The sequence below is a fragment of the Danio rerio genome, chromosome 12 (assembly GCF_049306965.1).
Source record: "Danio rerio strain Tuebingen ecotype United States chromosome 12, GRCz12tu, whole genome shotgun sequence".
Taxonomy (NCBI): domain Eukaryota; kingdom Metazoa; phylum Chordata; class Actinopteri; order Cypriniformes; family Danionidae; genus Danio; species Danio rerio.
Genome location: NC_133187.1, coordinates 27,582,947 through 27,597,405, shown reverse-complemented (window position 1 = coordinate 27,597,405; position 14,459 = coordinate 27,582,947). Strand labels below are relative to the sequence as shown.

Sequence of the window (14,459 nt, the reverse complement as noted above, 5' to 3'; positions counted from 1 at the left end):
AAAAAAGAATAAAAGTAAAGTAAAGAGAAAGAAGGCTTGTTCGTTAGTTCGTTGCACACATAGTTTGCTTAACTGTTTTTTTACTAGTGAAGCGTTCAGTTTTTCCACTTACATTGACCGTCTTGTAAACAGCAATAGCACCATGGCATGACACAACTGACTCTTAAAGGAAATTGGAGATGAGATTCTGATTGGTTTGATGTAAACATTTTTGCATCCAAATATTGCATAAGACAGACCTCAAGACTTGGATACTTTTGTAAATACAGCAAATATGTACCATGTGGAAGCATTGAAAGTGCACAAGAAGAAGCAAGATTATTACACGCAACAACCAATAGATGTTTAGACTGCATATCAATTATGAGAAGCTAAAATATGGTAACTGTATGATGACTATGGAAAACTGAACAAAAGCACGCACATCACTCTTAACTGGGTGCTCAGCCAAAAAATGCAAAAAGTGCAAATTATTTATGGATTTTATTGAATGTGTCAATAATGTCAAACAACCTGAGGTTCCTGTTCTTCTAGCCACTATGGGTGTATAATCACTTTTTACCACAGTTCCACTTCAGGATGGTTTAGAGGCTATGGAATTTTTTCTTAATCAGAGAGACAGCTTAGTTCCAAGTACTACCTGTCTGAATGATTTAACCAAATTAGTACTCCAATATAATTATTTTTGGTTCCGATCTGATTATTATCTCCATATCTCGGTTGTGAGGGGTTCTAAGATAGCCCCTATTCTAAGATTTGCATCTTGATTTTGTGGTATGTTTGAACATCAGTTTATTTTGAATTCTGCTTTGAATTTGTATTTCAAACATATTGTTCTATGGAAACGATACATCAATGATGTCTTTTAATATGAAGTGTTACTGAATCAGAGCTATTAGCATTTCATTCTTATGTCAACAATAGTTCTAACGCGTTGAAGTTCACTACGGAATTCCACAAACACAAAATGAATTTTTTAGATGTACTTGTATTTTTGACTGCATCAGGTATACAAACAACATTATACCGAAAGCCCACTGATCGTAATACCATTTTACATGGACATTCGTACCATCCAGTGGCATTAAAACGTTCGAGGTTACTAAAGTAACCCTTCGTTCCCCGAGGAGGGGAACGGAAGCACTATAAGTGGATTTGATTGTAAAATCCACGCATTGGGAGGTTCGGTTCAGAAGCTACTCGTCTGAAAGAGTATTGAACGGGCCAATTAAGAATGAATTGGCAGCACAAGCCTGCGCAGGTGAGCGGCATAAGCAATCAACTGAGTATATAAGCTCACCTGGCGCCAGCAGACGCTATCCTTTTTAAGCTGAAGAGACTTTCAACAGCTAAGGGACAGTCATTATGGCGACGGAGTATAGTGCTTCCGTTCCCCTCCTCGGGGAACGAAGGGTTACTTTAGTAACCTCGAACGTTCCCCTTCGGGGGGAACTTCAGCACTATAAGTGGATTTGATTGTAAAATCCACGCATTGGGAGCCCATTGAAAGCGCCATAATGACTGCACCTTACCAACACCCCCGATGAGGAGATAGTCAAGCAAGCGTGACGCACCCACATCATGGGGGGCGCGGTCCTCCAACGTGTCCCTGGCCCTAATTTATCCTACTTCAACAGAAGTTTTACGGATTTATATATATTTTTTTGGGAAGTCGTGAGCATCTAGATAATTCTAGGAAAATACGACAGTACGTTGGGAAGCGTGCAATCCCGATAGGGAGGACGCTGCGGAGGCCATCCGTTACCCAAGGGGGGATAGATGGCAGAATTTACATATGGACTAGCCCTAAAAGGGGGAGTACGCATAGCAAAAGAGTGGTTAGCGGGGAGGGAAGACACGGGTCCGCCCAGGGGGGGACTTAACCGTGGCTGAATAAGCATATGGGATCGCCTAGTGGGGACCACGCATAGCAGGCACCTTTACCCAAAACGCGGGCTGACCAGCGGGCAGACCTACAACGTAGTGGGCCAGCAAGTGACTCCTCCGCTGAGTCAGTGCTGGGGGCCACGGAGGAATCTGCAGGGCTCACCTGACGGGGAACTTAACTGACAGATAAAAAGGCGCACGTATCTCCGTGTTAGGGAAAATGGCGCAGCAAGCGTGTTTCAACACCCTACCGAATTGTTTCCTCAATCACCAAGGGTTACCTAATACCCTTGAGGAAACCGGCTCCACTCGCAGATTGTAAAACCTTGCAATTGTGTTGGGTGTCACCCAGCCCGCAGCTCTACAGATGTCTGTTAGAGGGGCGCCGCGTGCGTGCGCTCGAGAGGATGCGAAGCTCCGAGTGGAGTGCGCACGCGCTCTCGGGGGACGCGGCTCATCTCGGCTCTGATAGTGAAAGAAGGCATCCACAATTTAGTGGGAACTTATTTCGGTACGGCACTTCCCTGCTGCCGACCGCTATAACAGACGAAGAGCTGCTCAGATGATCTAAACTCTGAGTGCGGTCCGGATAATACGCAAAACGCGAACTGGACAATAAATAAGGGCTGGGTCTGCCTCCTCCGAGGGCAGCGCTTGCAGGCTCACTACCTCGTATTAAAACGGAGTGGTAGGAACCTTGGGCACATATCGCGGGCGGGGTCTCATACGTGAGAGAAGCCAGCCCAATTACAGGCACGAGTCACTGACCGAAAAATGCCTCCGGGTCCCCGACCCTCTGATCGATATCAACGCGACCAGCAGAGCTGTCTTCAGGGACAGAAATATACTGAGTCGAGGATCGAAGGGATCTGACGCGGCTTGAGTAGCGAGGGCGAGATCCTAAGAGGGCATGAGAGGGGGCGGGGTGGATTAATTCGCTTAACGCCCCTGAGGAACCGGATGATGAGGTTATGCGTTCCCACGGTGCTGCCAGCCACCGCGTTATGAGAGCGGAGATGGCAGCCACGTAACCTTGAGTGTGGAGGGCGACAGCCTGCTCTCCAGCTTCTCTCGGCGTAAAGAAAGCACAACGCTGATCTGGCAAATTACGGGGGTCTTCTCAGCGAGAGACACACCATTCAGTGAATAGACTTCACGTCAGGGCATAGGCGCGCTCGGGGAGGGGGCTCTAGCCCGAGTGACGGTATTAGCCACCGCAATCGGAGGTTACCTAAGTCCTAAGTTTCCTCGCGTCTAAAAATCTCCAAAGATCGGCGAGGGTGCCAGGTGGTGCCCTGTCCCTGAGAGAGTAGGTGCTCTCGAAGGGACTGCCAGGGGAGGGCTATCGCGAGGGAGAGCTCTGACATCCAGGTCCGGTTGAGCCAGAGGGGCGCAACCAGCAACCTGTTCCTCGTCCTCCCTGACCATGCACAGTAACTGCGCGAGCAGGCTCACTGGGGGAAACGCGTATTGCGCGTGCCCCGAGGCCAGCTGTAAGCCAGTGCATCCGTGCCGAGAGCGCTCGGTCAGGGAAAGAACAACTGGCAATGAGCGATCTCGGGGAAAGCAACAGATCGATCTGGGCTTCCCCGAATCGCGCCCATATCAGCTGAACAGACTCGGGGTGGAGTCTCCATTCTCCAGGACGCAAGGCTGCCGTGAGAGCGCATCGGCTGCACGGTTGAGCTTGCCTGAATATGAATGGCGTGCAGCGATTTCAGCCGCGGATGACTCCAGAGGAGCAGACGGCGGGCGAGCTGAGACATGCGGCGAGAGCGCATACCCCCTATACGGCTGATATACGCCACCGCCGCCGTACTGTCCGTCCTGACCAGCACGTGTTGCCGCTCCAGCACCGGAAAAAAACGGTGGAGAGCGAGGAACACTGCCAACAGCTCCAGGCGATATGCCAATGCAACTGGGTACCTTTCCACAGGTCCGCAGCCGCATGCCCGCAACGCACAGCCCCCCAGCCCGTGTGGAAGCGTCTGCTGAAACGACAACAAGACTGGACGCCTGTTCTAGAGACACCCAGGCCTGTAGGAACGAGGGGTCGCTCCAAGGGCTGAGGGCGCGGCGACACAGCGCAGTAACAGAGACTCGGTGTGCGCGCGCGTGCCATGCGCGTCTGGGGACTCGATCGTGAAGCCAGTGCTGAAGTGGTCTCATATAGAATAATCCGAGCGGCATGAAGCGGCTGCGGATGCCATATGCCCCAGGAGCCTCTGAAATAGTTTCAGTGGGACCACTATTTTACTGTCGAGCTCTCTCAGACAGTACAGCATCAGCTGAGCGCGCTCTCCGGAGAGGCGCGCTGCCATGGTGACCGAGTCCAGCTCCAGCCCGAGAGAAGAGATCCTCTGCACGGGGGCGAGTTTGCTCTTTTCTCGGTTGACCTGAAACCCCCACAGGTGGAAGTGCCAGAGCACTTTGTCTCTGTGCATAATCAACTCTGTGCATAATCAAAGAGAGGGCAAATTCAGCCAGTCGTAAAGAAATTGAGTATGCAGATGCCCGCGAGCCGAAGGGGCGCTGAGGCACCCTCCGCGGGCTTGGTGAGGACCCGCGGAGACAGAGAGAGCCCGAAGGGGAGGGCTTTGTATTGCCAAGCTCGACCTTCAAACGCAAACCGCAGAAACTGTCGGTGGCGAGGAAGAGTGGAGACATTGAAATACGCGTCCATCAGGTCTAATGCTGCAGACCAACCCAGAGGACGAACGCACCGGAGGATGCGCTTCTGCGTTAGCATTCTGAACGGCAGCTTGTGCAGGCAGCGGTTCAAAACGCGCAGATCTAGGATTGGCCGTAACCCACCGCTCTTTTTGGGCACGATGAAGCGTGGGCTGTAAAACCCGCTCTCCATCTCGGCTGGAGGGAGCGGCTCGATTGCATCCTTCGCCAGGAGGACAGCAATCTCCTCTCGCAAGACAGGGGCGGACAGGGGGCTGACCCTGGTGAATACACACCCGTGACTTGGGGGGCCGTTTCGCGAACTGAATCGCATAGCCGAGTCTGATTGTGCGTATGAGCCACCGCGAAGAGCTGGCCCGCGCTAACCAGGCAGGCAGAGCTCTCGCTAATGGACTCATCGCTACAATCGCTGACGTACCAGCAGTGGGGCAGCGCGGAGTGGGTGTGCTGATCCGGGAAGCTCGCGGGTCCCACGGAAAAGCTGGAGGTGAGATATTTGCTCTCACTCCAAACCCGAGCTCCGGAGGGGAGGCTCGAGGGGTGGGAGAAAGGAGACCGTCCTCCCAGCGCTCGTGAGCCACTGGCGAAACGCACCGAATCTGCAAGCTAGAAAGCATAGCGTCCCAGACTGGCAGATTTCGGGCTGTCACATCTGGGGAAGTGAAAAGTGCCCTTTCATAATGTTTTCATGGCAGTAAAAAGTGCCGTTGGAAATGGGGCCCCGCCCTCCAGCGGGGAAAGAGCAAGTTCCCTCTTCTCCAGATGGCCTGTCCCAGGGGCGCCTAGTGGTCCGTTGCGGGACTTAGCGGCGTTCTGGGCAGGGGGGCTGCCTGCTTCCGAGGTGCCCGACGCGCTCGCTTCGCCGAAGAAGTGTGCGGGGGCGGAGCAGCTCTCGTAGGCGGGCGCCTTCGGCGAGGAGCAGGTATGAATGGCACGGCGGGCGGAGCGGGCTACGGACCGCCGATAAGACATCACCCACCAACTGCTCTCTCACCGCCTTGAATTCCTGGGTGAATTCACAGACAGTGTCGCCGAACCTGGCTGGGGATATGGGGAAGTCAAGAAAGCAGACTTTGTCGACTTTGCGCATATCAGCCTGGGGTGGCGCTCCTGGACCACTAATGTGGACATCGTCCTCCCCAACGCACACGCAGCGGACTCAGTAGTCCGAAGAGCTAAGTCGGCGGCGGTGCGAAGCTCGTAAGCCTGGGTTGGACCCACCCTCGTGCAGCTCGGCCAGCGCCTGCGCTTGGTAGCGCTGGTAGGTGGCTATCGCATGCAAGGCGGAAGCAGCCTGGCCCGCAGCTATGTAAGCTCTAGCTCCGAGGGAGGTAGATAACTTACAGGCTTTGGATGGGAGACGAGGCGAACCCGCCAAGAAGAGGCGCCGCGCGGATTTACCGCCATCGCGCACTCAACCTGAGGAATCGCCACATACCCCCTGGCTGTTTCACCGTCAAGAGTGGTTAGGGTGGAGGAACACGCAGCACGAGCAGAAAAAAGTGCTTTACAAGACCGCGTGAGCCTACTGTGCACCTCCGGGAAGAAGGGAACGCCCCTCTAGTCGGTCCGGCCGCGGAGCTGGGGGATAAACCATCTCCAACCCACGGCCGAAGCAGCCCGGGAAAGCACGGCTAACATGTCCGTTTCAGGATCCGTAGTGACAGCGCTCACCAGCCCGAAGGGGGCGAGCGGGTCTGGATCATCATCGGACAATGAAAGCCCACCCTCCGATGCCGCGGTGGACATCTGGTCTCCGGTGTCATCGGGCGTAAGGGCTACCATCTGTTAGACGGATCGCTTCCCCCGCCCGAAGCTTGGATGGAGCGCTTAGAGGAGCGGGAGGTCCGCGGGCCCGTGGGCGACGGATTATCTCTCGCTGAAACCCTCAGATCTGCCCGAGTGCCCGCTGCAGAGCAGGGGACAACTGGGGTGGTTCGCCCTTTTGCAAAGGCTAACCGCGATCTTGCGCAACAGTCATGGCATCGCAATGACGACATGAACTGCCCGCGAGCAGCGCATTAACATGCTGGACCCCCAGACATGTAACACAGTGCCCGCACCCATCATCCGAGGACAGGAAACCACCGCATCCAGAAACGCACAGTCGGAGCGCCGTCCTGATAAGGACGTGCTGCACGACTGTGTTGCTCTTTCTGTGAAGTTTGCAACTTTATACGCACCGCTCTGGAGGACCGGACCCAAAGAACGCCAGGCAAGGGAGAAACCCAGCTCGACCGTCTGCCACTGCGTGTACACACTCTGGACCGGGAGAATGCTCTCGTTCGCTCAGAATCGCTGGTCACAGCAGGAGGAAGCGAAAAGGATAGCGTCTGCTGGCGCCAGGTGAGCTTATATACTCAGTTGATTGCTTATGCCGCTCACCTGCGCAGGCTTGCGCTGCCAATTCATTCTTAATTGGCCCGTTCAATACTCTTTCAGACGAGTAGCTTCTGAACCGAACCTCCCAATGCGTGGATTTTACAATCAAATCCACTTATAGTGCTGAAGTTCCCCCCGAAGGGGAACGTTTGTTATCTATGTCTCAATGTAGTCATATTCGTTCAATCTGCAGTAGAGATGAAGATTTTAAATAGCAATCACAGAGTTTATCAGATAGATTTAAAGAACGGTCTCATAAGGAGGATACAATCTGGACACGATCAGTTTAAAGATGTCACAAGAGGAGAGTTTAGTTAAAAAAAAACTACAAAAAAGCATGATCGTCTTTTTAATATGAAATATTCGCCGGTGACTAAAGTCACTAATAAAGTGCTGTTAAATGACAGGCATAATATTTAAGTGATTTATTAATATTGGAAATTCACCTTGTTTAGTACACAAAAGAAAATCTAATATCTGGAACATGTTGGTAAGAGCTGATCTAAAACTTGGTCATTTTAAATGTGGGAATTGTTTACAATGTAACTTTACATATAAAACTTCAACTTTTACACAACCCCATTCAGCAAAAAATGTTAATATTTTAGGCACTATTTCGTGCAAGACGGCAAATGTATTCTATATGCTGCGGTGCCCGTGTGGTTTATGTTATGTTGGTAAGATGAGTAGGCCTTTAAAAATTTGCATTTCTGAACATCGATGCGCTATTTGACATCATGATCCTAGAAATCCTTTTGCACAACATTTCTCAGTTATGAGACATTCTGTCTCCACTGTACAATATATAGGGATTGAAGTTGTGAAGTGTCCACGTCGGGGGGATCTTCACAAATTGCTGTTTCAACGTGAAGCCTTTTGGATTAACACTTTAGATACAATGTCTCCAAAAGGTTTAAATGCCAAGTTTGACCTTCATCCTTTTCTTTAATCATTTTTTAATGATTCTTTAATGTACAGTAGAATTAGATGTTTGAGTAAAGGTTTTTTAGCTAGATTTTGTCTATATTTAGTTGTATATTCTGTTGTATCCTGTTACATTTTGTTTTTCATAATTTGTGATGTAATATTATGGTTTGCTTTTGTATTTTCACTTGAAATATCTAATATCTAAGTTCTATAATTGTATAATTTGTATAGTTGTATAATATATATATATATATATATATATATATATATATATATATATATATATATATATATATATATATATATATATATATATATATAGTTTTTCTTGTTTTGAGATGTTATGTGATGGTAGTGTACAAAAGAAGCACCTGATTGTGATGAACACTGTCTGATGAAACATTACACGCTTTGTGTCAGCCTATTTTAATTTAATCAATTAGCATTTTTGGAGCTTTGGTGTTGCCGCCTTTGTTTAATATATAAACTGTATGATGACAAAAATAACCAAAATGGCCATAAAAAATAACTAAACGCACTATAGAATGTTGCGTTTTCAATTACATGTACAAATAGCATGTATAATATCAGTGCAGCATACAGCAAGCTTGGTTTGTGGTACCAACTGCTAGACACTCATAGCTTGTTAGGTTTCAATGTGCATAGCCTAAGCATTAACATATTGTCATTGCTGGATTTAGTTTACATAAAAAATTGGCTCAATTAATCTCACATTTTAAGGTAATAGTCCATGAATGAAAAAAAATTTTAATTGACATTTAGAAACACCCTTAAAAGAGAATGGTACAAATGCAAGATATAGTTGTTTATATGCAGTTTATAAGGTGAAATAACTGTAAAGCGTACTGTAATAATCTCTACTTTTAAGTACTTTTAGTAGAGCTTTAGGATAACTTTGAGATTTTTTACTCATACTTTGAGTGGTATTTAGAACATTTACACTACGTTTTTTGGCAGGTAATGGTACTTCGTTATATTTTTTTCTCTGTCACTGTTATTCATAGACACAACATAAGGTAACAGTGACAGTAAAATTTCATTGCATATAATAATTGCTCTGCTGTTAAGCCAGTTAAAATTTTGGTAATACAATTGTTTTATTCCTGTGGTAATTATGAGTGAACATCACTTTATCATTTTGACTTTACCACCTGGAAGAATAAAGGTAAATTGCAGTGAAAGTCATCAAATTAATTTAGATATCATTATGCAGAAAAATAAACTCACACTATAACATATCTCGAGTCGTTAGTGACTTTATACACTTGGTCTGTGCTTAAGGGGTTAAAGTATATATGGACAATCTCAAGGGTCACTGCAGACCAGGGCCCATAATGCCAGGGGCCTCTCATTCTACCACACACACACACACACTCACTGATAACAATACATGCAGTAGCAGAAAAAAAGATTATGATAGAGACCTTTGAAACACATATGCATTTACATAACCACAACTGGTAAACACTGGTTGTTTACCAAAGATGCAGTTACCGCAAAGGAAACATGAATACGCATAAAATCCAATTATATACACACATGCAATCTTCCTAATGACTCAGCCTGAACTACAGTGATTCAAGTCTAATCAAATGCTGTCTAAAGTGAGAATGTCAAACAACCTGCAACTAAATAGCAACTAATAAATCATGATTGAATAGTTTATTCGCATGTTAAGTGTGATGTCATGTGCAGTGGCTTCCAAGTCCAGGCGCTCTACCAAACTGTATGGGGAGACTCAACAAATGGTATTAATAAACGTTTACAAAGTGCTGTAGTACTTTCGAAAATCACGATCGCAATATATATATATATATATATATATATATATATATATATATATATATATATATATATATATATATATATATATATATATATATATATATATCCATGCCTAATATCCGATAGGGAGAATGTGATTAATTTTGTATAAATTGTTAAAGTATTAATATTTGTCATGCAGCAAGTCCAAAGATGATTTTATATAACTATAGTACTTTCGAAAATCACGATCGCAATATATATATATATATATATATATATATATATATATATATATATATATATATATATATATATATATATATATATATATATATATATATATATATATATATATATATATATATATATATATCCATGCCTAATATCCGATAGGGAGAATGTGATTAATTTTGTATAAATTGTTAAAGTATTAATATTTGTCATGCAGCAAGTCCAAAGATGATTTTATATAAAATTCACTTTAATGTGTGATATGACTAGAAAGGATCATAAACAAATATTTTCTCAATTCAAATAAGTAGCGGCTTGGACATGAAACAGTATTCCACACGTCAAGACTTAACAAGCGGATAGAGGTAATTAACATTTATGCATTTAGCAGATGCTATTATTCAAAGTGACGGAAAAGAGAGGAATGGGTTCTTTAATTTACTCGTATCCTGCTCAAATTTCATGTTTTGCAAGAAGCATACCAATAAAAATTTATAAAAATAAATAAATAAATCTTAGTTTTCAAAATTACACTATACTTTATTATTATTACATTATACTCGCTATTCAAAACAATCAAACAATGTGATAGTTAGTCAATTGTTATTTTATCTCTAATTTTATACAACTCTGTTTATAAAAAGTTTGGATCTATCAATTCTTTAGAAACACAAAAAGTCAAAATTGCAAGGTACTGTATGAATTAAAATTTCTTTCTCACAATTCTGATTTTATATCTTGAACTTCTTTTTGATATAAAAGTTAAAAAAAATTTTACAATTAAGAGAAAGCCTTAAAACCTTAAAGCCTTAAAACTTGAAGGGCCCTATCATACACCCAGCGCAATAAGGAGCAAGACGTGTTTGACACGATTAGTTGCTATTTTCAGACAAGCACAACCCTAATATTCACATTTTGCAACAAATTGTTTAAATTGCATCACTTTGTGGACTCATGGGTGTTTTGGTCTATAAAGGAGGTGTGTTAAGGCACAATGTTGGCGCATTGTTGCTATTTTAAGGAACGCTTAATACACCATATGGGGCATAGGAATAAGATATGTGTTTGGATATAACACACTTCATTATTATTGTTCATTCATTTGTTTGCTAGAAATTAGAACTGAATTTGGAAATAGTTTTGAAACAAATCTTTGCGCTTAACAAATGAAATTAAATTTGTAGTCTAATGAATAAAAAAAGAATAAAAGTAAAGTAAAGAGAAAGAAGGCTTGTTCGTTAGTTCGTTGCACACATAGTTTGCTTAACTGTTTTTTTACTAGTGAAGCGTTCAGTTTTTCCACTTACATTGACCGTCTTGTAAACAGCAATAGCACCATGGCATGACACAACTGACTCTTAAAGGAAATTGGAGATGAGATTCTGATTGGTTTGATGTATGTTATGCTCAAAACACACCCATAACTCATTAAGAGAATAATCACAACTCTGTTAAACCATGAATCACAGCGCAAACTATATTTTTCCATCCTTAAAATATAAAAAGTGAATTCAGACACGCCCTAATGCTTTTGCACCAGGCGCTTTAAACTTTGCGCCTTGATCATCAAAATAGAGCCCTAATTATTTGATTAATCTTAAATTCTTATGACAACAGCTTGCACTTTGTTTTGCGGCATGCATACTTAATGTACTTATTTCAGGTTTTCATAACATACAATAATTACACATACACAACTAAACAACTATTGTGAACATATACTTGCCTCTCGTCGCAGTAAATGAACTTCATATCCATACTATGTCTGCTCATGAACGTCTTGCTGTCAAGAGGTGTGTCGACATTAGATGGATGTGGAATCGGTGCACAAAGCATAGTGATGCATGTGAGTGGCGGCTCTGAGAACCCACACAGGATCTGAGGAGGACGACTGCTGCACACTTGCAAATGCCCAGTGCAATGCAAAACCTGACAGACAGACAGACAGAAAGACAGACAGAAAACATTTTACTTAAAAGCACATGCAGATGTATGATGAATGAAGTTATGGTTTGTTCTTATGCAATACTACCTTCCAGCTGGCTGATTTGAGGTTGACAGTGCGTCCTCTGTTAGTGACTGTGCATTTCATTCTCATGAAAAAATCTCTGCTCGTACTCATTTCTTTCCCTTTTCTGCTATACACAGGCCCTATACACAAAAATAATAATAAAAAAAATTATATATATATATATATATATATATATATATATATATATAATGTATATTCATGTCCGGCATACAAGTCAATAATTATAAAAATCCCGTTATGATTATGTTGGCCATAATACTTAACATACTAAAGCGAACTCAAAATGTGGTTTTCTAGCCATTTACAGTATGTAAACAAAGCTAAAAAAATTTAACTAAATTAAACAAAATTAAATGAAACAAACTAAATGAAATAAAACAAAACAAAACATGAAATGAAACGAAACGAAACAACAAAACAAGAAATGAAAAGAAAAAAAAACAAGAAATGAAACAAATAAAAAAGAAACGAAACAAAACAAAACAAGAAATTAAACGAAACAAAAAATGAAACAAAACAAAAAACAAAACAAAACATAAAATGAAACTAAACAAAACAAACTGAAACAAGAAATGAAACAAAACAAAACACGAAACAACACAAAACAAGAAACAAAACATCAGAAGAAACTAAAAGAAACAAAAAGAAACAAGAAATGAAACAAAACAGAAAAACTAAACACGAAACAAAACAAGACAAAAAAAACATTTAAACACAGAAAACTATGTTTGCAGTTTGTTCAAACTACTTATTTAAAATGAGCTGAAACAACACATTCTTGAGTTTTTTAGAGGGAATTTTTTTAATGCTAAATACACAAAAATTTGTAAAAACTAATAAGTTAAATTAATTCCTTCATGATGTCTAAACACAAATCCATTGTCTGGAGCCCAGCATATTTTATAGTAAAACAAACAAACAAACAAAAACAAATAACAAAGAAAAGAAAAAAAAACAAGACAAAAACGATTAAACTATTAAAAATAAAGTAACTATCAAAATCATGTTTTGATGTTAGACATAAAGTTCTTTTTATTCCTGTTCTTTCTAGAACATTTAGAGGACTTTGGTCTGTCAGTGGGTCGTGGATGAAAGGTGCAAAGGTAAAACAGTCTGTCGAAACCTTAACTACAGTATATTGAGCTCTCTGTGCTTTTGCATTATCACACACTGACCAATGAAATTACAAGAAAATTACATCACGTCTAACGGGTCAGGTGATCAGCTAGTGGAAGACAGAGTGAGAGACAAATAAAACCAGAGCAGAGCAACATTGGTGTACTTTCAGTCTGAGTGTATTTCTGCATGAAAGCATAACAGCAACAGAAACAGCAATTAAAGTACTTCGGCAAAAGGATGAAGAGCAAGTTCTGTGTGAATAAATAAGACGAATGGAAAAAAGCTATGTTTAGCACACTGCTGTATGTCTGCCATTGCCTGAACTAAAGATAATGAATGACTTCTAGATTAGGACATGGCTATGGTTCTAACACCTTTTTAAAATAGTAATATTGATTTTTTAAAATGATTATTTAGTTTTCTTTTTTATTTGCGATGTATTCAATGAAAGTAAGGTTCATTTCATTTCACTTTTATCTGCTTTTCTGGAGCCAGGTCACAGGGGCAGCAGTCTTAGGAAATAACCCCAGACTTTCCTCTCCAGAGACATGTATCCAGGTCCTCCGGGCAGATCCTGAGGTGTTCCCTGGCCAGCCGAGAGACAAGCCGAGAGAAAGTCCCTCCAACCTGTCCTGGGTCTTCCCCGAGGCCTCCTCCTGGTGGGACATACCTGGAACACCTTCCTAGGTAGGCGTCCAGGAGGCATCCAAAACCGATGTCCAAGCCACCTCAGCTGACTTCTCTCAGTGTAGAGGAGCAGAGTCTCTACTTCGAGCTCCTCCCAGCTGACAGAGCTCCTCACCCTATCTATAAGCGTGCGCCCTGTCACTCTGCAAAGGAAATTCATTTTGGACTTGTATCTGAGATCTATCTTTTCAGTCATGACCCAAAGCTCATGACCATAGGTAAGAGTAGGAACGTAGATTGACCGGTAAATCGAGACCTTTGCCTTTCGCCTCAGCTCCGTTTTTACCACAACTGACCGATACATTGACCACATTACTGCTGCTGATGCATCATTCCACCTGTCAATCTGACCTTCCATTCTTCCCTCACTCATGAACAAAACCCTGAGATACTTGAACTCCTACACCTGGGGTACGGACTTTTCTCCAACCTGGAGATGGTAAACCACCTTTTTCCGGTGGAGCACCATAGCCTCAGACTTGAACGTGCTTATTCTCATCCCAGCTCCGTCACACTCAGCAGCAAACCACCCCAGTGCATGCTGAAGGTCCAAGTTTGATGAAGCCAACAGAACAATATCGTCTGCGAATAACAGAGATAAAATCCTGTGGTCCCCGAACCTGACCCCCTCCAGCCCAAGGCAACATGTCCAACATGCATTGGAAACAAATTAGCCATTTTCAAAGGCAACTTATGTTTTATCATTAATTGGCCA

General features: G+C 43.3%; 1 protein-coding gene across 4 annotated transcripts in view; it reads right to left on the bottom strand.

Annotated features, from left to right (window-relative positions):
* The window catches only part of epas1a (endothelial PAS domain protein 1a), a 61,404-nt gene that overhangs the window by 28,321 nt on the left and 18,624 nt on the right, over positions 1 to 14,459 (bottom strand). For all 4 annotated transcript variants that reach the window (XM_690170.11, XM_005156297.6, XM_009306741.5 and 1 more), the window contains exons 5-6: positions 11,939 to 12,057; positions 11,633 to 11,835 (exon numbers count right to left, since the gene is read on the bottom strand). In XM_690170.11, coding sequence (XP_695262.7) covers positions 11,633 to 11,835; positions 11,939 to 12,057 — 322 coding nt within the window. The remainder of the gene's footprint in view (positions 1 to 11,632; positions 11,836 to 11,938; positions 12,058 to 14,459) is intronic.